The sequence below is a fragment of the Lathamus discolor genome, chromosome 3 (genome assembly GCF_037157495.1).
Source record: "Lathamus discolor isolate bLatDis1 chromosome 3, bLatDis1.hap1, whole genome shotgun sequence".
NCBI lineage: Eukaryota > Metazoa > Chordata > Aves > Psittaciformes > Psittacidae > Lathamus > Lathamus discolor.
This window is the reverse complement of record NC_088886.1, coordinates 100,640,039-100,666,836: the sequence shown is the minus strand read 5'-3', so window position 1 is coordinate 100,666,836 and position 26,798 is coordinate 100,640,039. Positions and strand designations below refer to the sequence as shown.

General features: G+C 38.2%; 1 protein-coding gene and 1 pseudogene across 1 annotated transcript; both read left to right on the top strand.

Annotated features, from left to right (window-relative positions):
• The first annotated feature begins 1,122 nt into the window (after nucleotides 1-1,122).
• On the top strand, nucleotides 1,123-26,015 carry OPN4 (opsin 4). The gene is made up of 12 exons (XM_065672817.1): nucleotides 1,123-1,261; nucleotides 8,851-8,993; nucleotides 10,920-11,053; nucleotides 12,206-12,409; nucleotides 15,554-15,725; nucleotides 16,591-16,755; nucleotides 19,893-20,000; nucleotides 21,125-21,305; nucleotides 23,727-23,879; nucleotides 24,410-24,478; nucleotides 24,879-24,917; nucleotides 25,824-26,015. Exons 1-12 carry the CDS (start codon nucleotides 1,235-1,237, stop codon nucleotides 26,013-26,015), a joined length of 1,587 nt encoding a protein of 528 aa, XP_065528889.1. The 5' UTR covers nucleotides 1,123-1,234.
• LOC136011128 (dnaJ homolog subfamily B member 11-like) lies at nucleotides 13,998-14,703 on the top strand (annotated as a pseudogene).
• Nucleotides 26,016-26,798: the final 783 nt, after the last annotated feature.

The window sequence follows — 26,798 nt, the reverse complement described above, 5'->3', positions numbered from 1 at the left end:
GAGAGAATGGGAATCCATGCAGAGGTGGAGGAATACAGATCCTACTGGTACCTTCTCACAAGGGCCTCCAGGAACAGTCCACACCATCTGTTTCTATTATCAACTGCAATGAAGCTAATAGCTTTCATTTGGGTCCTTTTGACAGTGGGTGGAAGGCCTAAACTCTATGATATACAGGTTGCAGTATCTGCTGCAACAGCTTTTTCACACTCTGTGCTTAATTCTCTATTGCAATTAAACTTCACTTTACCACAGTAATGGGCCTTCAACTGCGAATACAGCAATTCACATCTCTTTGCATAGTGCAGTGCAAAGGAAGATTTGTGTGAGGAAGAATCTGTTCATGTACACGCTAACTAATCACAACTGTACAAGAAAGCAGACGACTCGAAAGAAGTGGTTATTTGCTGTTCTCTGCCTAAGGTATTTGCCTGCAGTTTTGTGTTTTTATTTATTTATTTTTTTAACTGAAGAGCCGAAAAAGATGATGTCAGTGGATTTTATCCCTATTTTTAGTTTATTTTTAGAAGTGGACCAACTGTGACCTAAATTCTACAAGACAGAAGTGCACATAAGCACATTGTTAAATATCAGAATCTGAGTTCCTCCAATTTCAGCAGAACTGTACACATACATCTTCTTTAAAAGCAGACTGCAAAAACCTAATTTACCAATACAGTGAAAATGAACAGTAAAGTCTGATATTTACAACAGACAGCGAAGTCAATCTTTTAACTTCTTTGTCTTCATATGTGGATAATATGGATATAGCATTATAATTCAGACACATAACTGTCAAAGGCAAAAAAGAAAACAGCACTTTTAAGTCAGCATGGAATCTGCATGGAACAGCTGGAATCTGCATGGAACAATCTTCAAACTGGGCATGTGCAGACCCTGCTGTCTCCTGTATTTAAATGGAAGCTGCTGCTGCTGCCCTTTGCTAAACTTAAGATGGAGTGAAGCGATCTGAAGCTCTAGTGGGAAACTCTGAACTGGACCTCGCGTTATTCCAGAGAATCTAACAATCTGCTTTACATACACATAAAAAGGCAAATTGGCTGACTAAATTCAGAGGAGAGCTTTTCTTTCTTTCCTTTTCTTAGATTTTGTTCATGTGAATAGTCAGCCCATTCAAAGGGAGATCTCTTGTACCTCTGAGGACCCCAACTGCACCAAAATTGTGGAGTCCTTCAACACCAGGAATGACTTGGAAGCCAATGCCTACACACTGATGGACCTGCCGCTTAGAGCCCCAACAGTAAGTGTCTTCTGTCACTAAAAGCTGTAGCAAGTAGTTCTGCTGGCAAAGCTGGCATTTGTAGAACTGTAAATGGATATTTAAGGTGCATGTACACATTTGTTGCTGTAATGTAATAATGTACAACATAATGAAAACTTTAAAATCTTCTTTTCATTCCTTTAACTATTTACCACAAAAAAAGGACTGTAGAAGTAGGGTTTTTCAGCAGAATTACATGGGCAGAAGATAGGGAGGAAGGGCTAATGGCAAAGCACACCAAATATGTTGTGAACTGTCAAAACAACAGGTTCTTGGGCATTAAACAGCTGTTTAGTAGTCAAACACAATGCTCTCTTGTGTTACTATTCCAGATGGAAATCCCCCTAATTTCTCTAACAGTCTGTAAGTGCAGTGGAGTGTAAATGTTAAAAAGTCCTTTCGGGTAAGTTCTATCAAAGCTCTTTCTCACCTGTTAAGTGCTAAACAGAAAGAAAATTTTCTTAGAGGTGTGAAGGTGAGACTCTACTGTGATGACATTTCAGGATCAAATTCCTTTGGGCTGGCTAAAAGTATTCTCCATTCCCACCCACAAGCCCAAACCAAAAAAGTCAAAAGTCCTCTTCCTGCTGTGTATCTCAGTCTACTATTAGAATTACAAAGTTTTGTTCACCTGCGGTTTACACAGAAGTCTGTTTAAAGTAAAGAGTAAAATACTTTAAACAAGCTAATTTTAAAAGTTTTCCAAATCTGAAATGCAACTTAAATTCTTTGTGTGGTCACACCAGGTATTTTGGCATGGCCCACATAACACAGTAGACACTTTAAAACTGTGTTCAAGTTTCAACACAAACACTCCAGAAGGTTTTATGCATACAGGATGTTGGATTGGGTTTTTCAGTTTCATCCTAATTTGTAATGAAGGATCAGTAAATATTTTAGTATTTTCATAGTAAAAATGCAGTCTGATTATTTATTTTTTAATAAAAACTGGATTTGTGTAGTGTCTTACAGAAAGATAAACAGAGAAGTGTCCTGAGCCAAGGCGCTTACAAACTAAATTAAATGGATAACATATGAAAGAGGATAGCAGAACATAGCAGGCAGGGATAACAGGGGCTGGAGAGCACATGCTAAAACGGAAACGGATTCTGGGGACAGAGTGACTTACATCAGAAAATTAGAAATGGATTTTTTCCTTATTCTGCCGAAAAAACATAATTAGCTGTCTGTTTCCTCTCTCTAGGCCAAGTGTGTGTATTTTCAAAGTTTTGCAATTTAATTTGACACAAAGATTGGTTTAAGAGAATTTCAGGACTGAAAACAATAAGTGCTGCCTGTGGTTGAGATTAAATCCAGAAGATAGGATACAAAATCTGCTATCCAAATTGCTCAACAGGAAAAGCATCATCTATGGAAAGCCCTGCTGTCTACTGGAAAGAGGGCTTAGCAATTGGTGTCACCCTGCTGAAACCATAATTGAGGTGGGATTACACTCCTGTTTGTGCTGCCTGTCATCACAGAGCAAGTGCCTATAGAGGCAAGCTCAGAAATCAGGGCAAGGAACTGTAAAGAAAAATAAGTGTTACCAGTTGTTTGAAGTCCCTTGTAGGTAGGCAGTACCAACACTGCACCTAGAAACCCTAGGAAATGACAGTATTGCTATTCTGATAATTTTTCTAAACTGTATGATTTGCTGTAATGTAAAAGGCCTAATGCTACCATTGGTTGTAGAAGTCCTACTGTGTAAATAAGCCACTTCATTACCTGTATTTGTAGGAAAATTAAGAACAAAGAAACTTGATACATTGTCAAAATCAATGTGGGACTGTCAAAACTTGTTATGTTTTGGAACTGGGCTCTGTTCCATTGAAACTTTCAAGCTGCAAGACCAATGCCTACAGTTTGAAGCCAAATGAATTCATAAAAGCAGTGACATAGTAGTCCCTATGCCCCTTTCCTTGTGTTGTTTTACACCAAATTAGATACAATCCATCCAATGTCCAGGCAGAGGCAGCTGAAAAATGTCCTTGTCCTAGTCTTTTCTGTTCCTGGCTTTTGAGACAATGTCACACACACAAAAATAAAAATCAATTAATCAGTCAGAACCAGCATTGAAATATGTTCAAATCCCCGAATGACCTTATGAGGATTTCTGCTTTCCCTGTAAGTATAAACTAAACCTTGCTTTATACTCTTGCCATTGGGAGAACGTGAGGAGTGGGCTGTATCGAACATGGTTTTATGTTCAGTACAAGTATTTACATTCATGGCCTTGCTCCTACCATCAACACTGTTAGCTTTAGTAGAACTTCAACAATCAACATTTCCAAGTGGCTAGTTAGTTAAGTGATATGACCTTGTTCTTACTTTGAAAACAGTTGGTTTGGTTTTTTTTCCACAGTAATAGTTGAACTGCATTGTTTGCGTGTTGTCCTCTAGAAAATGGTATGTTCTCTGCTAGAAGTTATTCTAAGCTGGTTTGTTTTTTTTGGTTTGTGTTGGTTTGTTGTGTTTTGGTTTTGGGTGGGTTTGTTTTTTTGTTGTTTTTTTTTTTTTTGCTTGTTTGGGTTTTTTTTAGTAAATTACAAAATAACTATTTAAAGAGTTGTCTCTTTATGAAAATGTGTATAACAAACAGATTCCCAAGACAGAATAGATGCAGGTGTCAAATATTCTTGGGTTTTATATCTGATCTAGAATTCCTTCTAACCTGGGCAAATCACTTAGTAATCACTGTTTTGTCCTGGACTGCAAAGGAATTCCTTTAGCCTTTTAACTCTCTTCAGACCAGTGTCTTGCAGGGTCTTAACAAACTTCATGGTGAAATTCAAGTTCCTCCCTACACTGATGTTCTCTGTGGCTGATTCATTTTTACCCCTTTCTCTGTCCTGGGTTCAGTGCTTAACCCACAACACTCTGCTTGCACCAAGCCCTAGCAGAAATGACAGTGCCCTGCTCTCTTCCTGAAGAAGCAGGCTGCTCCTCGAATTGGCCCTCCAGAAAGAATTCTGCTTCCCTTGTAACCACCTGGGGCAACAAGCCATAGATACAGAATGAGGCTCCATGTTGTGCTGCAGCCTCCACAGAGAAGGCCAGAACAGAAAGGACTTAGAACTATTTATCTATCAAACTCTTCCTCTTCTCCAAACTCCCAAAAAGCATCTTAAATTTGTAAGTCTCAGTCAAGTTTACTGAATGGTAACTGAAAACATGGTCAGCTCTGTTTTAGCTGTTTTGTTGCAGGCAGTAGACCAGCATTTCCTTAGGGAGAACAGTGAACATTTTAAGAAAGTAGACTGCATTAAACCTAGCTGTTTCCCTCTATTCTAGTGTTTTCACAAAGATATACTTAAACCTGCTGGAAAGAAATACACTAATGTAAGGCAACTTCATAACCTCGTAACTTCTTGCCACTAACTCTATTTCTATTGAGGCAAACGATGAGTAGGATTTAGAAAAGGATTACACCTATATCTGGAGAATAAAAATATCCTCCTCTAAGATTATCCTTTCAAATGGACATTAAGCCTGCTTTAGGGTATAAATTAACTGCTAAGGCTCTATACTGAAAATTAAATTCCCACACCACTGTTCACTATGCATGTTTTGAAGCTCTTTGAAACACCCAGTTGTGGCTAAAGACAGGCTAGTGTTTTGTCAGGAATGGTGCTCTGAATCAGTGTGGCACTTCCCAAGTTCCTGATCACACCAAAATTATCCATCTGATTATGCAAAACTATGGTGTAAATAAATAATAAATTATATGCCTATTGGAGATTAAGAACACAAATTCTTTTACTGTTCTAGCGAAAGGCCATTTTTCACATACTCAAACAGTACTATAAACCTTGCTTTTCAGGTTGACTAAAATGCTGTCCTTGGCTACGATATGTTCTCCAACTGAGTTTCAGTACTTACTGTAAGGAAATTTTGTTACATTACAGTTACTACCTTGATGTCCTCTACAGCTTCCATGACCATTTTATGCTTGCTTGAGAAATGTGCAATGTTTATATTGACTCTCAGGAAGTTGGTGCTTCCCAATGAATTGCTTCCTACAGAATGAATACCGACCCAAGCCACCCGCAGCACAGCTGGTCTGTGGGTATACTGGCACCCAGTGGTCTAGAGCCTCAGGTGCAAGTATCTTGTTGACTCAGGAAAGCTGTGGTCCATTTGTCCATCCACTGGAAAATGTCTAACCTCTTAGCTTCCAATTTAGTTTCTTTGTGCATTTGGTGATGTTTTGAACCACCTAACATTAAATAAACTGTGTTTTCGTATCACTTGGAAGAGGAATAATGAAGTGTTGGTTTTGCCTGGGTTTTTTTCTTATCTTCATTTGGAGGTGATTCTAGAAAGAATTCTGAATAGAACAAAAATGCAAGGCAACAATGCTGTGTATTATCAATGCAATTGGAATACTTGTTCAGAGTATTCTCAAAGGACAATTGCTACAGTGGAGATTGCAACAGTGGGGTTTTATTCTCCCCTGCCAACCAAATACTCATACCATGTGGTGAAAACAGAAGACAGAGGCTAAATAAGGCCCATCTGCTGGAGAAATTGAATAGAAAAAAGCTTTGGGAATTGCCTGATTTCTTGATTATCCTGCTGACCTGATTTCTTCAAGCACTATATTTTTCTCCTTGTCCTTTATTTTGAAGTACAATGTAGAAGATCTGCAACTAAGAGTGATACAGGCAGGAGTTTTCCTTTTCTAGTAAGGAAGCAGTATGCATGCAACTTAGTGACGAACTTGAAGTGGTCAGGTCTTATTTATGCCTTGTCAGTCAACCAGTACCTTTCTCTGCCTTAAAGAAACTTTGAAGCAGCTCTATATTTCCAACAAAACCACTGAAATTACTTTTTTTAATATATGACTTTTCCCTCTTAGAGAACAGTCAGAATTGGACCCTGTGGTAAAAATCCCAGGCCAACAGGAAGTCCACACTAAAATGTGAATTTATTCCACTTTCCTCACATATATTTATTCCTCCCATATGTTTAGTATTACTTATGTTCTATCATGGCTCCACTACATTATTCCTTTATTTTTTTCACACTTGATATTTTTGTTGATTCTGAACTTGTTTTATTCCTGAGCAAGTAATTTCAAAGTCTTCTACTGTCCCTTAAATAACCTTTTCTCTCTTGTGATTTCTCTGTGTATTTATATTTACCTTTTAAATTTTTCCTTGTCCTTAGTTCTCCATAAATTCAATTCAAATTAAAACCACTTTAATCTGTTCTTTGTAGCCAAAACTAGCTCCTCTAGTTGTTTCATTTCTCCTACCTTGATCCAGTTCTGATTAAATGGACAGCTACAGGAAAATAACATCAGAAATCTCCATTCCATTAATAATCATCATGAGCTCTCTTTAGAACAGCGGTTAAAATATGTTTGAGCCACAAGCCTAAGGAAAAAAAAAAACAAACCAAAACCAAAACAAACCAAGGAACACCCAATCTCATTTATTTGAAACACTTTTATCTCCCTCTCCACTTGCTATTAGTGTGGGATTTTTGGGGTTATTTTACTGGCAGTGTGTTAAGCACAGCAATTTCTAACTAGGCAAGATGCCCACTGTTGTTGATGTGACGCCAACCTACAATTTGTTACAGGAACCTGAACAACAAATGCCATGATTCAGTTAGTATATCAACTTCAGCCTTTTGCTCCAATTACAGTAACAGTCATATCCACCTCTCCTTTCTCTAAGATCAGGTTATTTGTCCAGCATTTTATTGCTGCTAATGCAGAAACCCAGGGAGTGCTTTCTAGTTCTTGAGGATTGCTCTGGGCACATCTTCAGCATACAAGCAAAGACAACCTCTTCCAGAGTTCCAAACAGTCCTGGGGTTCACCTCCTGCTATTGCCAGCCTTGTTTTAAATATACACTCTCATAATTTCTGCCCAATCTCACAGATGTATTCAGAAGTAATGTCTGCCTCTATTGTCTGAAAATAACCATTTCCTTTGATAACTGGGGTATTGTCAAAGGCATTTCTGAGTTGCACTCTGACTGCAAATACCAACTACTGCATAAACAACTGCAGCATAAAAGGGAGAACTTCATATCTACCCATGTGCGCTTTCCTCCTTTCCTACCAGCAATTTTCCTTTTCCTGGGAAGGAATGACTGCACATGACAGCTGTACCACCACCTGCCAGTATTTACAATTCAAAAGAACATATACAGCCTCATAGCACTATTTAAGCTTGATAAAGGTACAGACCTTGATATAGGCAATTCACTTGTCCTGGATCCTAGGCCACAGCTAAGTTGACAGTGTTCATAGTAGGGAGGCTACAAATGATTCAAAACATTTCCCATGCATTTCTCAATCCTTGTGTGATTCTTGTAGCTCAGTGGCTGAGGAATGCCATGGCTGCATCTTACAGGCTTGAGGTATGAGCAGTGGCATTGGCATGCTATTCCATAGTGACTGCCACCCTTGATGAGGTAAGCCTGGCTATGAAGAACAGACAGGATCTGTCCATGCAGATGAGTGAGGACAGGACTTGGTATTTGTCAACCATTAGGTGGTTGGAGCTGATGCTAAGACACGTTGAGGACAGTGGCAGTTGCACAGAAGTGAGTGTTTAAGTCTCCCTGCCTGACCTTATGGCAAAAGGCAGCAGACCAGTGATGGTTTGGACAGCTGTTCTCTTCAAGGTCTATCAGGTCATCCTGCTACCTGGATGCAGCCTTATTGTTTGCTTCATTACTAATCTGGGGTCACTCAGCTTAAAATGTGTTCATGGCTCCTGTTATGTAACCAAAAAATGTTTTTAAATTATTGTTTAAAATGCTGTAGTCTTCAGACTTGGCTACTGATTTTGCTGTGAGTTATTAGCTGATTAAGACACATGTGCTTTCATCAAGTGATTTGTCACATACTTCACAGACAGGAAAATACCTTAATTCAGTTTAGAGCGAAAATAGAACTGGTATGGAAACCATGCATAACGTATGAAGGATTTGTGGTTTAGTTTTTCTGATCCTTAATTTAGTTTCCAAGGAACTCTTGCTGAATGTTGTCAGGCTTTTAGTAACTGAGTCTTGAGGGCAGCTAACAATTCAGTGTTATTCAGCAGGAGAAATGAAATAGCCATACTACTAAAGAAATAAATGCACATTCATCCACAGAAGATCATTTCTAGTTAGAGAAGTCTAGCCAGTGATGTCAGAGGGAAACAGAAATCGTACTTCACAGGTACAGAAACTCCCCTGAAATGAAAACTACAGAAAACTTGCTTGTTTAGCACTGCATTACTTGATGTCAGATGGAATGAAAAGGGTCCCCTCCTGTCTCTTTTTAGTTCTCTATATCCTTATCTTTCTATTGGGAGAAAATTGATTGCCTTCCTTCATCAAAATTCTAAACCAACAGTAAAAATATAAACAGCCCTTTGACTTTGCACTGCTGATGGCATATTTGTCTCCTGAAGATGATCAACAGTAAATGTGACTTAAGAGCAATTAGCTTTTTTTTTGCTTGCTGCTTTTTTGCATTCTTGACCGTTTCCTCCTCTAGAGAAGCACACACCAGTTTATTCAGTAAAGTCTGATATACCTCTGACTTCTTGCTTACTCCACAGAAGATGACAGTGCAAGATGTGCCTGGTGCCTTTCCTACAGTGGATGTCCCAGACCATGCCCACTATACAATTGGAGTAGTTGTTCTTATTGTGGGAATCACAGGAACTCTGGGTAATTTCCTGGTCTTCTATGTTTTCTGCAGGTATCTGTCTTTCAGATTTTTTTAAAAAATACTCAGATTTATGAACATTAACAGTACCTTGACTGTGCTCTGCAAATGCAGCACAGTCAATGTACCACCAGACTACCATCCAGACGTAGTAAAATGCACTAAGAGACATTGCTGTAGGAAAAAAAATGACAACCTGCCATTTCTCTCTGACTCCCTCCCATTAACCATAGCCACAGGAAAACTCTTAGTAAAACTGCAAAGAATCACCCAGATATGTCAAGCAATAGAAAAGCAGCCAAAGCAGAAACCACCCAGTGATTTTTTTTTTTTTTCTTCTATTGACTGAATTATGTCTGCACTGGACTGATGGGATGTTTTGCACCTGTGTCTCCCACGTATCTTCTCTATTTTAGAAGTGCTGCTTACTACTCAGTTTCTTTTCCCACTCTGTTCCTTACTGTCATGTCTCTTGTTTTCACATATTCTAACACTTGGCTTATTTCCTTTTAACTAAAGCCACATTCCAGCTTTTATATCTGAAGGAAACTGGATCTCTGACAACGATGTGATACTTTCACCATTCCTGTTCTTCCATCCTGTTTCTGTTTTGTCACACTTGGGCAGAGCATTGGCACGATGTCCAGGCCAGTGAGCTTCTACTTCATCACTGATCTTTGGGAACAAATGTAATAAACTAAAATAACAGCAATTATATGATAATTTGGCTGTGTTAACTTGAATCACTGGAGTGTGGGTGAAAGTAGGCTAGGTGTCAAGCCTATATTTATGTGGTGCATTAAATGGCAGGTTTCAGTATGTGCATTCATAGTAGATACCAACACTTCAGTGTGAACAATATGATATGCCCTTAAAAACAGAATAGGCGTTGGCATGCAGACCATATATATGAGGATAAAGTACTTGAGCTGCTTAGCTCTTTGTCTGGTCCCATGCAGGAAATCTAGTCATGGCAGTTGCAGTTCCACTGAAGGACATTTGTCTTAATTTGAAGACATTACAAAGACAGAAAGGGATATTGATTGCAAAGTAATAAATACATCAGAAGTTTGGAGAACACATCAGATGCCTACAAAGCAGTCTCAAGTAATGGCAAACTGTAAGACAAGCAGCTGCCTGAAACAGAAATATATTCAGTAACTTTGCAGACTACTGAACAAATACAAGTGGCCCATAAGCATCTCCTAATAATAACTCCTTGCTCCTAAATTGCAAATAGGTTACAGTAGCCCTATCAATTGATTCTGGATCAGTGCAAAGAATTCATCATTTATGCTGGTATTTTTCAATTGTGTCTCAGATTGAAAATTAGAGAAAGGAGCTCAGATGTTACACAGAGACCTCAAACTGAGAAGCTCTCAGTTGAGCTTTTATGTGCACCCTTTAGAACACTATACTACAATACTGTGAATAACATATACAGGCAGGATACACTGAAGGATGGCTATTGACCTGTTTAAAGTCAGTGTCTGGGCAGTGAAATGAGTGTCACAGAGAAGAATGGATGTAAACCAAAATGCTTGATGAGGTACATGTGAGTTTGCTTAATCCCTGTATTTGTCACTGCTGGTCTTATCAGTAGTGGGAAATGCACTCCCCTCCCACTGCTTAAAATGACCTAGATCCAGAAATCCATAGAGTACATCACTGTAATTTCCTGTTAATCACGGACATGCAGTGCACTGGGTCAGAATATTTAAAGAACAGTACAGTTTATCCCCGTCACTGAGATGTGAATCCTCTGAAGTGCACAGGAGTATAAAGGTATAAAACAGCCTTGCTTATGTTCTTTTGTGAATGAAATGAGAAGCACCCTGCTCTAGCTTACTGCATATAGTGTGCATTGGTATTTGTGAAGCTGACAAACCTCACAGGAAAGAGCAACAATGTAATTAACAGTGCAGCAGTGTTTAGCAATATTTCTTCTGCTCTCTTTAGGAGTAGGAGCCTTCAGACTCCAGCCAACATATTCATCATCAATCTAGCTATTAGTGACTTGCTGATGTCCATTACACAGTCTCCAGTTTTTTTCATCAACAGCCTCCACAAACGCTGGATTTTTGGTGAGAAAGGTTTGTATATATTCTTTATAAGATTATCACAAAGTATGTTCTATCATAGTGGCAGCTAAACTATTATTTCCTTATCCTCAGGTGCCCTTGAAATGTTGAGAACATTTTTCAACATTGTTTCAGTGTTGACACAAATGTTTCTTTGAACATTTTTGCCAGTGTGCAATAAATACAGTCCCATCAGGGAGAGGAAAATGACATACATGAGGTAGATACAAAGGTAACATTGTCAACATAAGGCACAGGACTAGCCTTCTTGCCAGAATTCTTCCCCAGTTATGTCAAACCTTAGCTCCAAAGTTACGAGCAACACCATTCCATAACACACCAGCTTAAAAGCTCTTCTAAATAACCTGCTCTGGGACTTGCACTTGGCGAAGTCAGACAAGAAAGCTTGGCAAAAGTGAGTTTTCACAACAGAAATAACACAACATTTCCTGTGCAGAAAGATGTGGAATGAAGGTGCCTTCATTCTTGCTTCTTGAACAGGTATCAACAGATGGGAAGGTCAGAGAAGTAATGTTGCTATTTTGATCTCTGATGACCAAAACCACAGTTTTTTTAGTTCCACAAAGGGTTCAAGTATACATGTTAAAATAAAAACCCAAACCACTGCTTTTAATCACTAGGCTGTTTCAATAATTAAAATAATTCATTAATGTATTCATAGTCTCCATATTTACTTCAGCAGAATCACTCATTAATATATTCATGGTCTGCATATTTACTTCAGCTATGCTGACCTTGAAATGTAAATGGTTCTATGATACCAAAGTAGCTATAACCCATTGTTAAAAAAACATCCATTTCTACTGGAGCTGCAGTAGACCTGGAGTTAAACAAGCTACTAATGGACCGTTACAATTATCCCACTAGAAACATCAGAAATCAGTGAGTGAAAACATGTTAAGTGTCACTGTCTCCAGCAATTCAAGCAAACAAAATCTTTGAAGTTTATCTCCACAAATAATGTAATTGGCAAGATAGACAGCAGCTTTGAGGCAGCATTCCAACTGCAGGAAAAGTGAACTTCCATTGCTTTACAAATTACAGAAGACATTCGTTCACAAGAAACACAGTCTTGAACTATCCCAGAAATTAATTAGCATGGTAGATTAATTTCACTGCTACTTCTCTCATCTTCATTGAAAGGCTGTGAGCTGTATGCCTTCTGCGGAGCTCTTTTTGGCATTACATCTATGATCACTTTGATGGTGATTGCCTTGGACAGATATTTTGTCATCACGAAACCTCTGGCTTCTGTTGGAGTGATGTCTAAGAAGAAGGCCTTAATAATCCTGGTAGGAGTCTGGCTGTACTCTTTGGCTTGGAGCCTCCCGCCTTTCTTTGGATGGAGTAAGTTAAATGGAATAAAATGTTTTTTTTTTTTTTCCTCATAGCATTGGATTAAAGACCAGTTACAGGTATAGAAAAGGGTTAATGCTTGCATATTAGGCTTGAACAAATAGATTTGAAGAAAACTGATAAAATATGTATTGAAACTAAAGATCTCTAATCAAAAAGGTGAAAAAAAGTGTATTACAGCATATTATATGACAATGGCACTCTTCCTTAAGCTCATTCTTTACTGAATAAAGAACAGTAGATAAAACCAGTTCCAAAACTGGCCTTGGCAGGATGCAGCCACCTGTTCTCCCATACCTATTTCCACTGAACCAAATCCAATGAAATATAAGTGAAATAATTCACATAAAAGAGGAATATAATCTGAGTATTTTTTCCAAGCACATCTTCAGTAAGTCTTGACTATATTCTAGATGGGCAGATTGCACTTGGTTTTGGTTCCATTCTCCACTTAGCCATTGGTATCTTCACTATGGCTTTCAATAAGGATGTCATTTAGTAAGTAATTTGCTTTTGTAAATGTGAATCTTATCCCTGCAAACTGGAATACAAATGCAGCATATTGATCCTTGCAACTTGTAACAAATAGAGTTTGTGTTATTCTTCCTCATTTTAATCCATCTCTCTACCATTATTTGTTTCCTGTGAGTCATCTGTTTCAGTCAGTAAGTTAGAATGAACTCATCATTCAAACCTCTAGCCCGTTATTGTGCTTCCTAATTCCAGAAGAGAATGTGTCAGCTCAGCTGAGGTGAGAACACAGCAATGTTTGACCTTCCCAAAGGATTCTGCAACCAACTCAGCTACTGAGTAGTATTTCAGCAGAATTTTGTTATTGTCTTGTTATTGTCATTCTGGTCACCCATAAACATGAAGTATGTTTAAACAGGCAAACTGCAGTACTGGGAGAAGCAGCCTTTAGTTGAATGAGTAGCTATTAGAATGTCAAAATGACAGTGTAGTCTTAGATTCTAGATTCTTAATTGGAGAAGGTAAAATAGTTGCTTGAACCGTGTTGTTATCTTGTAATTAGATTCTATTAGCACCCACAGTACTAACTCTCATACTTCAGTTAGATGTATCTGAGCACATCTGGCGCAATACTTTTAACAGTTCAACAGAAAATATTACAGAAAACAGTGAAAATTAAAATATAAAGTTAAGAAGACACTGCTGGTGACAATTTTTTTACTTAACAGTTTGACACAGTTCCTTTAAGGAGTTTATATTTTATATCAGGCAGAATATTATGTATGTATGATATTTTTTTCTTTGTACGGAACTATACCTCATGATAAAATAAGTTTGATCTGCACAATAACTCCTTTGCACAGTAAATTTCTCATGGCTGCACAAGCTTAAAAAACTGGTAGCTGTAGCAATCAGTTTCTTTTCACTCCTTGGGAAGACAGCAATTTGACAGGAAAGGGAGATTAAAAACAATGCAGGTCCAATCCAAGATCCACTGAAGTATTTGGAGAGATGCCCTTTGACTATGTTGAGCTTTAAACAATATTCAGGAACTGAAATGCTGCTCCCTCTCCCTGCTGCCTCCCCCGGCAGGCCTGGTTGCTGCGCCATGGCCCTTAGCTGGCTTGGCTGCTTCTGCCTCCCGCTGCTCTGCCTCTTGTGGGAAGGCTGCCACCATGAGGGATTTCTGCAAGATCCTGGGGATATCCTGCAGGACCTCCATCAAGGACATCAAGAAGGCCTACCAGAAACTGGTGCTGCAGCTCCATCCTGACAAGAACCCTGACAACTCCTGGACACAAAAGTTCCAGGACCTGGGGACTGCCTATAAGGTGCTGTCAGATGAAAAGAAGAGGAAGCAGTATAATGCATACCATGAGGAGGACTGAAGGATAGGCACCAGAGCTCCCATGGAAATATCTTCTCACACTTCTCTGGGGACTTTTGATTCATGTTTGGAGGTAACCATTGCCAACAAGACAGGAACATTCTCCAAGGAACAGACATTATTGTGGACCTGGAGCTACACTTGAAAACGTATATTCAGAAAACTTCGTTGAAGTTGTCAGGAACAAGCCCGTGGCAAGACAGGCACCTGGCAAATGGAAACTAAATTGCCAGCAGGAGATGAGGACCACCCAGTTGGGTCCTGGATGTTTCCAGATGACTTATAAACTTGTTTGATGAATGTCAAGCTTGTGAACGAGGAGTGAACACTGAAAATAGAGATAGAGCCAGGCATGGGGGGTGGTCAGGAATATTCTTTCATTGGTGAAGGAGAACAAAAAACTCACTGGAGAGGAGAGAGGAGATAAATGAAGGATTCATTGCAGTGATGAAGTCTGCTTGTACACCTGGTTCATTTTCACCACGGGAAACACCCCAGGCACTACAAGTACTGAAGGCAGTCTTTGCTTTCCTGGTTGTTCCCTTAACTGCAAAATAAAGTTCACCTATGTGTTTATAATTCTTTAATGAAAAAAAAATCAAAACAGAAGTGTCATGAGGATAATAAGGGGGAGGGATCACCTCCTATACGAAGACAGGCTGGCAAAGTTGGGTTTGTTCAGTCTGGATCTCATAGCAGCCTTCCAATATCTGAAGGGGGCCTACAAGGATGCTGGAGAGGGACTCTTTATCAGGGACTGTAGCAATAGGACAAAGGGTAATGTGTTCAAACTTCAACAGGGGAGATTTAGATTAGATATAAGGAAGAAGCTCTTTACTGTGAGGGTGGTGAGGCACTGGAACAGGTTGCCCAAGAAAGCTGTGAAGCTCCATCCCTGGAAGCGTTCAAGTCCAGGCTGGACAAAGCCTTGGGCAACAAAGTTTAGCGCAAGGTGTCCCTGCCCATGGCAGGGGAGTTGGAACTAGATGATCTTCAGGTCCTTTCCAACTCAAACCATTCTATGATTCTATGAAACAAAATTATTCAGCTTTCTCATATGAAGCCTTAGACTTCTAAACATAAATACAATAGGGCAACAGAGTAAAAGAAAATAAAAAGAAGTGCTTTGAACAAAGAATTGTGTGCCCTTTAAGACTCTTTTCCCCTTTATGAGAATGGGACTAAATCCCATGCTATTCTGAGTTTCTTTCTTTTACTTCTGTACACAGAGGAAGAATCACGTCATGGCTTATGCATTTTCTTGTCTTTCTTCCTAGGTGCATATGTTCCTGAGGGTCTGATGACCTCCTGTTCCTGGGACTACATGACTTTGACACCATCCGTCCGTGCATACACAATGCTGCTTTTCTGCTTTGTCTTTTTCATTCCGTTGATTGCTATCATATACAGCTATGTCTTTATATTTGAGGCTATCAAGAAGGCCAACAAGTAAGTAGCCAACAGCTTTAAGCTTTTATCCTTCCATTTCATTGCCTGCTTATTTTCTTGAAACAAAGATTGAGAAAAGAAAATTGGGAAGATTTTCACTTTTAATTTGTATGCATGACTGAAAAAGGAAACCAAACAAGAATTCTGTCAACAGTCAACATGGTAAGAAGCATGATGCTTAGAAGGCCCATTCCTGAATTTAAGCCAGAGCTGTTCAGTATATTGGATAATACTGCAGGAAATGGTATGAGTAGCAGCAATAGAAATCTGAAGGATGAGAAAGAAGCACAGAAATTAACCAACCAAAAGAAACACTAGAAGAATATCAGACACCTAACAACAGTGTATCAACAACTATTCCACAAAAAATAGGTCAAATTAAACTACAAGTTTGACAAAGGGTGAAAAGAGGTAAACCATTTAATTAAAGGCCTTTGAAAGAAAAGCTATTGTTGTAAAAATAAAGGTCAATGTCTGCCACTACATTTGTAATCTGTAGGTATCTGTCCTGTAGATATCAGCATATCTAGTCACACAGCTCAGAAGCACAAAGTGAGAGTAAGGTAGCAAAATCGGACCTATAGAAGCAAAGACTTCTCTAATGATATTTAACACAGCATTGTTCAGTGCTTGAATACCCAATTTATATGGAAATTCTTCTGGTATGGGACTATTTTCTTTACTGAAGCACATATGAATTTGCCACTGATTAGTGCAATGAAAGTGCAATGAAAGGACTGGTCACGTATATACATTAACACACATTAAAAGTGCATGACATTTAGCATAAACCAGCATAAGAGTACTTGCTGCCACACTTTATGAAGCCATTTGCTCAATTCCCTACTATGTTTATTTCCCCTAGGTCTATTCAAGCTTTTGGATGCAAACATGGAAATAAAGAGTTCCAGAAACAGTATCAGAGGATGAAAAATGAGTGGAAGATGGCCAAAATTGCACTGATTGTCATCTTGCTTTATGTCATTTCCTGGTCACCATACTCTGTTGTTGCTCTGGTAGCTTTTGCTGGGTAATTATGAATGTATCAACAAAGGAATATTCAGTGAAAACAAAAGGTGTAAAACTAGAAAACAGACGAAAGTCAAAGCTACTTGTCAGTTTTAATGCCTGAAGTGCAGCCAAAACATTCACGTATTTAGGAGTGACATTTAACAAATGAGGCACATGCTAACTCTGTTTTCTTAGTTTGACTTAGAAAGAAAATTATGAAAAAAAAAGGAAGACTGTTACTGACAACATAACATTACTGTGCTGATGACTCCTGAATGCAGATTCTCTGCACTAGGATATTTGAAACATCTGAAATTTATTTAGCACCAAAATGGTAAACAAGGGGCCCCAAAAATCCACCTAGGAATTGATTCTCTTTTCCTTCTCCAATTCTTTTACTTACAAAAGTCTATTCATTTTATTGTCCTACATCAAAGTGCTGAAATTGCTTACATGATAAGCAAGTTCAAAATTAGTATATACTTGCACTGGGGAGCTTTTTCATGCTGGATATTAAAGATCATAAATATAAACAACCTAAGCATGTTTTCATCTATTTAGTTGTCAGCATTCTATGCAGTAATTTCAACAAAAGTATGATACAATTAATACTGTATCTGTACATAGCCTGATACCAGACTATAATTGATACAACCCAGTGTAAGTAACGGATTGGGAGTCCACATGCCTTGGCTCTACGCAATTATTTCTCCCATGTTAACCTGTGAATTTTCCTGTGTTTCAGTTTGGTCTTTGTAAAATGTTGTGACTACCTGCTTTAGAAAGTCTTGTCAGCTGCAAATCCTCAAGTGGAAGACTCCTATGATAGTACAAGGCACTCGTATCTGTATTTCTCAAGTCAGAAATAAAAAGTAGGTTTTCCTAAAATTGACACACAGGATAAATATACGTATGACAAAGCATTCTGGGATGCAGGGTTGATTTTTGTTACACACTTGAGGAAGAGGCCATTGCAGGGCCCCTTTTCAAACATGGTTTAGGAAGGCAGCTTCCTAAACATAGGATTTCTAAAATCTTATACCTAAGAAAAAATGGTAAGAGGATTCTCCTCCTTTGTATCTACAGGGGCAATTCCAAGCAGCAGCAAACATTTTCTCTGTGAAGGTAAATACATTCCTCACTCAGAAACACAAACCCTTAGGATGTGCCCCAGCATCCCATTTCCTATCACAGGGGCACTTAGGTACTCAGCAGTACCCATCACTGGTCACATGTGACCAGATAGAGAGAGAGAAGGAGCAAGAAAACAGAGCAATGAAGCACAACTACACTGCAGAACTACTTGCTCTAAGCTGCTGCCTCCCAACAAAAAATAATTAAAAAATTAGAAGATGCTTTAAGCTCCAGATTTCAGCTATGTAGTAATGTCACACTGTCCTGTATGATTCAGCATCTACCTTAGGATGATCAAGTGCCTGCTGAACTTGACTTCTAGCCCATGTCTCACACTGACAAAACATGAACAAATGGACAATTTTGTAACTACAGTATGTGACAAATGAGCATTTGCAAATTTTGCTCATGAAGACATCTGGTGAGCAACACAGCTTTATTCGGTAGTTTTTTGGGGTTTTTTGGGTTTTTTTGTTTTGTTTTGTTTTGTTTGGTTTTTTTAACATACTCAAAATTACGGAAGTACCTTAATTTCTTTAGAAAATACTCTGGTTCACTAATATTGCTGTTCTACAGGTTGTATTTCTGGGAATCGTTAGCTTAAACAAAAGCCTTTGTCACTATTTCTCAGCCTTTGTCACTATGACCTCTCCATCAGTCTTACCAAAGCATCATCTCTCTCATCTCAGGGTCAAAAACTGCTTTCCAGCAAGGCTATGCTGTTGTTTGTTCTCCAGAATCTCTGAAGAACTACACCTCTAACCAATGTTTTAAATGTATGATTAGGAGAAACCATGTTAAAAATTGTATATGGAGAACATGCTTATCAGAAAAAAAGCCTTAAATTAGAGGTGAAATGACATCTCAACATTCAGGCAGCTGACAAAATGATTCCTGTATCACCATTAGCAAGCCATTTCTACCTCATCACAGAGCATAAATATTTGCATAGCATGATGAAAAATTTCTTCAGCAGAAAAATGAGCTGCCACGTACATATGCAATTCTGTTGTTTGTTTGCAGCATGCATATGAAAGACCTTCTGAGAGAGGATTGAGAGGAAAACCTGTTTTCTCCAATCATATAGGAATGTAAGGCTAATGGAAAGATGGAGCTTAGACTGTGTTCCCAGGAAGAGGAGCAGTGATACAGAAAGGCTATTATTACTGGGAGGAAAGACTGACTTACTGGACCACTTCACTTAGAACTCTTTCTACCAGTGCAGAAAGAGATATTTATAGCCTCCAAGCAGGTCTATGGAAAATTTGCCTGCTAGAAACTGCCTAAGAAATGTTATTGTTATTGTGGTCTGAGTTGTTCTATTGAATTTCTCCTGACCAAAACCTTAAGGGCTACTTCAAGCTACCTTCAAAAACTATCTGGCTGATAGCAGCATGGCATCATAATTCTTTTATCCTTTAGAGTCATATCACCTGTACATATCCATGGCCACAATAACATGAGTGTGACATATGACACCTAAAAATATTTCCCCTAACTGTTCAGTTCAGAAAAATACTTCCCCTTCATTTTTTAATTCAGATCAGAAAAAAACAAAGTTTTAGTAGAAAAATAGATTTTCAGTTATCTTTCCCTATAATGCTTCATTCTGAACACTTACCTAGTAACAACAAATTTATCTGTGGTCAAGTATATCTGCTGAGTTTGGAACAGAGAAGCGCTGATCAATGTATGTTCACACTGAAGGCTGACTTTTTCACTAGGGAATGCTGGCTTTGTCAGCATGGGAATTACCACCATCCTGAGTCACAGCAGTGAAGTACTGCAAGAGAAGTCCCAAGAATATAGTGTTTCTCAGAAATGTAATTAGACATGTTTCTTAGAAATGTAATGCTGTTAAACATTACAGACAAAGGATGTAAAATTTGTTCTCTCACTGGGTATGGAAATCCCCCTTTTATTCTCTCTGGAACATTAATAAAGCACTGTCTTGTCAGTGTATAACTGCATAGACTACACAGAACTCAGTACTAAATATATAATGCATTTGCATTACTCTAGGTATTCTCATGTCCTAACACCCTTCACAAACTCCATACCAGCTGTGATTGCCAAAGCTTCTGTCATCCATAACCCCATCATTTATGCCATCATTCACCCCAAATACAGGTAAGTTCACTCTTGTAAGTTCATTTCAATATAGCAAAGAAAATCAGACAATAACTGTCACTTTAAGGACTAGAATCTGAACTCTCCTTCACCTGCTCATTTTACCTCTGCAAGACAGCCTTACCCTCCCTTAGAAAACTTCTTAATGCCATATTTTCAGTAGAATTTGTACTTGGAGCAAGTTACTATGCAGATAGGAGTTAGAGACGTTTACGGATACTGATCTGTACTTACAGATTACATGATAAAATATAAAGACCTTCCCCACCTCAAAGGAAAGCACCATCATTTTTAAAATTATCTTCATGAGAACTACAGACATTTATCACTGTTGCAAATAGCAGTTTGTTAACCAGGCCAATGAGAGATGCAATTTGAAGTCAAACCACCTCTTCCCTACTCTGTACATCCCCCAGCTTTCTTCAAGCTTTCATTTTTCAGACAGTATTTCTTCTGAGCTGTAACATCTAGGGTCATTACCATATCAAGTTCAGATGCAGGCTGTGAGATCTGATGGATGGCAGCAAAGCAATATATACACTTTACAAAGACCTACTGCGGAACTGAATAGAGAAGAGGTGGGCATGCACATCTAACTGTGGAATGTTGGGAGGAAGAAGAAAGCTAGGCAAAAGAGTGTCCTTACGCTGCATATGAGGAAAGAAATATTTTAATATAACTACACATTTCATACAACTTTACAGATAGCTGGCAAACAGATGTGTAAGAGGAAGCTAGAAGAGCTGCTTAGGGGAAGATTAAAATAATTCATTATGTGGTACTTCTGCAGGGTTCAGTTTAAAGGGACAGAAACTATTTTTGCCCCGATTAAGCTGAAAGCAGACAAAACATCGTTTTAATAGCTCCCTTCAGTCCAAAGAGTTATACTTTAATGCTCTTATCCCTGCCAAGCAAAAAATTTTAGTTCTGCAGAACACTGTGAATAAGTGATCTCGCAGGGTGATTGTAAATGAGATACTGGATATCTGGAAAACTTTTTGTACTCGGCAATTTTCCAGGCTATGCAGCATTAGCTCATCCCTCTGAATAAATGCATTGTTTATGATGACTGAAGTTTGTGCTAACAGAAAAAAATTTGACTGGTTCTACCTCTCATCCATTAGAACAGCCATTGCAACATATGTTCCTTGTCTTGGATCCCTGCTGAGAGTTTCTCCTAAAGAATCACAGTCTTTCAGCAGTTATCCCTCCTCCAGACGAGCGACCGTAACCAGCCAGTCTTCTGAGATAAGCGGGCCGCAAAAAGGAAAAAGGCGACTGTCTTCTCTCTCTGACAGTGAATCAGTAAGGGAGACGCTTCCCATACACCCATTTTTAATTGCAAAGTAATTAATTTTCACACAGAGTCCTTCAAATTGGTACATTCTTTAGATTAAATGCATTATGGTGCTTATTACAAGAGCTCCAGAGAAAGCAGAAGGACAAAGTGAAATATAAGACAGAAGGCTGAAGTATAAAAGCAGAATGTAGATCTTTGTACTCTTGATGGTTGGTGACACTGAAGGAAGAGTGGAAAGGCATAACAACAGGAATTTTAGAAAGGGATGCTTCAAGTCAGAGCACCCTTGAAAATCTGCTCATACTTCAAGGGAGTACTTGTCTGATCATAGATTTGCAGTCTGGACACAAACGAAAAACAAACTGCTAGTCACTAAACAGTTCTCTAGTGAAAGCAAGGTTGTAATGAAACAGTAACGTTTTCTGAAAGTGAAGTGGGATATATTTGGAAACATATTAATCATGAGATTTAGACAAATCAGTAAATCCATTACAGAATCATTCTCATCATCTCAACAGCTTGCTGCTGCCAGTCTAAATGAAACACAGTGTTTTGCACAGCAGCAGGAAACAGAAAATATTCAGCATCTTAAACTCTCTCTTGCAATCCAAAGCTACCTTACTAACTAAGCACTTTAGTTACTTAGTTACTCTTTACACTCTTAGTTACACTTCAGTTACTCATTGCAGGTGTTTTAAATGACATTTCCAAGTATATGAAAAGCCATAATTTTCTTGGTGATTCTTTTTCATAGCCAAGGTAATATGTGTATCTAATCCAGACAAGCGCTGAATTCTGTCAGTTGTTTTTAACACTGGCACTTTGATTTCTCCGGTCTAATCAAAATTAAATTCTACTGGCTAGTAGCCACCACTCACATGATATTAGTCACTGGCTAATAAAAAAAGAACATGTCAATATTGAATCTTTTAGATTGTAAATCCTGATTCTTAAAAAACCTAACAAACTCCTTCAGTAACATTGTGTGGGTTTGTACTACTATCATTACTGGGCAAGGGGAAAACATACAAGCAATTCAACAATTCTTTTTTGCTTAGGAAAGCAGCTCTTAATACTCAAGGTAAAACAGCGGAGAACAAAAAGTACGAAACTGGGTACAAAGTAGTTACTCAGAAGTAAAAAATTTCAAGCAATTGGCATGCTTCAGTCTGGAATTTTCTGTAAACACTGAGTAAGTCTAGATATTGTTCAGAACAGTGATAGAGTCAAGATTTTCTGAAAAGAATATGTTTCCCTTAACTATTTGATTTGACCATAGAACAATGATTTATTAGTAAGTGTATCAGTTTAGCTGAAGTACAGAACAGAAACAAGGGCTCAAGTTTAAACCAAACAAAATTGCCTTGATGCTCACGGATAATTTATTTTGGATTTTGTTTGGTACCATCTGTGGCTCAGTTAAGATCTAAGCTTTCTAGATATACACCCACAATTCAAAAAGGCAGTACATATGCTGCCATGTATTTTATGTCAAGGCTGGTCATCAAACTGTAAGACAATAAATTAGCTTTATAGGTTTGTTTTTTTGTTTTTGTTTTTTTTTTTTTTTTACTCCTGTGGATGCAAAGATATTCTGCACCTTGGAAAATTCTAAGGAAACAATTTCCAGTAAGTTCTTTGCAATGAAATACATCCAACTCCAAAACAGATGCTCAGAAGATAAAGTTTCTTCCACTTTGAAATTCCATCGAATCAGACTGTATGTGCTACTACACTCTATGCATGGAATGGGAAGCAAAGTATACATTTTTTAAAATGTTGCAATCCAAAAAATAGCTGAGCCCAACCTCATGTGCTCCAGCAGGAAAAGAAATGTTCAGATTGTCCTCCTGGTTATTTTGCTAAGCTCTTCTAAAAAATCCTTTTAAGTTTGGAAAATCAGAGCTTGTTCATGAAACAAATGAAGCACTGATTCTACAGTCCCTGATAATTTCCTTCCATTTATTTCTGCTTCCACCCAAGCTACTTTGGAAACTTTGGCCCTAATTCCTAATTCCTCCTTTGGCCCTGTGCTTTCTATTTGGGTACTACTATGGAAATACTGTCTCTTCAGAGCTAAAATGTGCATCAGAGAAGTTTCAACAACAGACTATAACAAAACATTATTTTGTTTGAAAATCTGCAGTGCATCCTCTGGAGTAAAAAAAAAAAAAAAGAATTATAAAAAAAAAGAAGGAAAGGAAAAAGAAGTAAGCTGAATTTTAGACTAAGAAGACTTGATAGTTCTGTTTGTACATCTTATAAGCAAAGATTTTGTGAAGTCACGCATGGCATAACATATGTGAAATGCCTTTTATACAATTTCTGCTTATTCTACAATTCCTGTCTAGGTAAAACTAGTTCTCTTGGGGCAAATTGATGGAAGTCTAAGGAACTCAAGATTACTTTTGCTGTTTTCATTTTAGGGCTGTACTGACACAGGAACTGATACCCCCAATATGCTCTCCAGACTTGCTGGCAGTCAGATTTCCTACGAAATGGGTAAAGGCACAATTCAAACTACTGACGTAAGAATGAAACCTAAACTGAAGAGCCTTGATTCTGGGATTTGTGATAAGGTAATAGACTGTGTAATATCTAAATTCTCTAACAACTGGTAGGTTAACAAATCTGCACATTTTACCATAATTAAGCATGAAGGGTCCTGCCAAGAAGATGAGGATAACCTATGAGCTAACACAGTAAGTGAAGACTTAAGAAGCTGTGAAAAGTCATCAACTTTTTATTTCCACCCTGGTTCATTATTCAGCTGTTTTTGTTGCACTTCTGACAAGCAACGGTGCTCTTTTAGTGAACTTAGCATCGGAATGGTATGTTGCCTTGTGTTTGGTTTTAAGTGTGTATTCAGTAACATTTGTATTTCACTGTCCAAATCACTTGGCCAATCCTGTTGTCTCGCCATTTGCTATCAAAAGGACACACATGGTGAGAGATAAAAACCAAGGCTATCTTTAGCATATCACTACTTTTCTGTCAGTCCTCTGTTGTCTCCCTTTTTTTTTAACTATACTTTTAATTTCATGTATGTAAAATATTGTGACATACCTATATGTCATTTATGTCTTTCTTATCTGTGTTTATTTTTCAGACAGCTGTAGATTCTGATAACATATCCATGGTGGAACTGAATGTCACAGAGTACACTGCTACACCTACTGTAAGAATTATTATTTTAATATTTGGCATGGGTCTAACTAACCAAGTGAACAAAACCTAGTGACAACCCAGTCTACTCCCAGCAGAATATAGAAAATATTACCAAAAAGTGTAGATCATTGCTGAAACTAAGCAGAAGGAGAACACATGTACCACAATGATCTCCTTAAGTCTTGCTTCTTCAAGGAACTTGAATATTTTCCTTCATTCAATAGGTCTTATGATGAGGTCTGTGATTTCCTTAGTGGAGCATGGAAGCATTAATTTTGTGCCATCTTTATATAAATAATATGCAAAGTAAGCTGAGACAGCCATTCTGATGACTGTACCTCTGAGACAGCTGTAGTCTTGTGGCAAGTACTGCTGTACCAAGTGACATTTTTAACTATTTAATGTTGTAGCAGCAAACATCTAAAAAATGCAACTTGGAGGAAATCAAGGTAAGTTTTTGAAACACGCCATATTACCTATTCAGTAGGATATTGTGTTACTGTCTATATAGCTATAGACACTATAGTGTCTGTAGACACTATATAGTGTCTATAAAGCTACAGAATACTGGTAAACTTTAGGTTTTTTGGACATCAGCCACGAGTGAGTCAACTTGCCTTAGTTCTTTACAGAAGTCAGGGAAATAAGAGAAAATGCTTGACAGACGTAAACAAACCAGTTTTTTCTTTACAGCATTAAGCCAAATGTAATCTAAAAATCTTAAACTATATCTTACTGTTAGCAGTGATCCCTACCAGCTATTGCTATCTCCATCCTAACACTCTCATTTTTTGGTCCTGTGAAAGTGAGACATAACACTGCTATTGCCAAAAAATGCTAATTAATCTCTCCCTCAATTCCCCTTTTCACTTCATTCTCTAGTTCACTTTCCTCTTCAACCATCCATGCTGCTATCACTGCATTTCATATCACCTGTTGCCCCAGAGAACCTAAATAGTCCCTCTTTATGGAGGGACTCCTTACTTACTTGAATTCATAGTCTGTCTGAGCATATTCACAGCACTTCTGTTTGTAGTCAAATGTGCTGTCATTGTAGCCAAATGTGCTGTCATTAGCTTGGTCTTTTATCAAAGTAGACCAGCTCTTAAGTAGCAAATGAAAAGTCTATGCTTTAGTATGTTAATTTGTTAAACATTTTTTTTCCTCATAAGTGGTTCAGGAAATACTATAAAAATATTCAGATCTACTTCATTCTCCATCTTTATTTTTTAGCTAGTGATGCAGATTGGCAAAGTGCTTATCTAAATATATGCCACTTTTTCACAGATGATGCAACCTGATCTCCTTGTAGATATTCATGATGTTAGTACCTTTTAAATCCTTGCATCCTTTAGAGAGCTGAAAGCCTGAATGGTATTGAACAAAGAAAAGGACAGTCTCGCTCTGGATCACCTGCAGCGCAGATACCCAGCATCACAATAACATACAGCAATGTCCAAGGAGTAGAGCTTCCTTCTGGATACCACTCTGGTTTCCTGTACCCTAAGATCAACAGCCACAAGCAAACAAAAAGTCCAACAGCCTAGTGAGTGGTGCAAGCCAGAATGTCACCTTAGCCAATACCTCTGCAACAACTACAGACCAGCTGAATCCAGAATACCTTCCTACATTGCTCTGATGCTCCTGCAAAGACACAATACAAGACAAACAAGGATAAAAGCAAGAGGAGTAAGCTTTTCAGTGTCAAAACTTTCTCCAGTGGTTCACTTCTTGATCTGAGTCACACTGTAATTTTATTATTTCATTTTTGTGCAGCTCATGAAACAATTTCTTTCACTTGGATTTTACTGTGCTCAGGTATACCCCACCACTGCATGGGTCTTACCCGTAAGCCTCCTGGGATTAACTAGGGAGGAAAGGGAAATATGAGATTCGAAACTGGCCATTGTTCACTTAGTGTAGTTTAACTTCAAAGCTACTACAGAGCTAAAGCTGAGAGGTTTGGGAAAAAATGTACACTACTTCTTGAAGATGGTTTCTTCATTATTGTGAAGTTCCTCAACCAAATGAAAACTTGAATACACAGTCAGTGCTCTCTTCTATAATAAATGACATACTTTCCCTCATTTTCTTCTACAATCCAATTGAAACACAATGCACTTGAGCAGTAATTTGGTCTCAGATCTTGATTTTCATTTCTGAGATTCTGTGAAAAGAGAAAGGAGTAACACCAAGGATGGCGCTATGGTTCTTTCCATACTTGGCTTCTTTTTCCAACACTCACTTAAGGGACCAGTTTAACCCACTCTTAGCTAACCTCCCCAGAGCCATGAGAAAGTATTAGGAAACTCCTTCCAACTTTCCTTTAG

Excerpts from the sequence above, each read along its gene's own strand:
- OPN4 (XM_065672817.1), top strand. The coding sequence starts at position 1,235 with ATGGACCTGCCGCTTAGAGCCCCAACA. Across the intron at positions 15,726-16,590 it reads GCTATCAAGAAGGCCAACAA|GTCTATTCAAGCTTTTGGAT; the intron begins GTAAGTAGCCAA and ends TATTTCCCCTAG. Across the intron at positions 21,306-23,726 it reads CTCTCTCTGACAGTGAATCA|GGCTGTACTGACACAGGAAC; the intron begins GTAAGGGAGACG and ends TTTTCATTTTAG.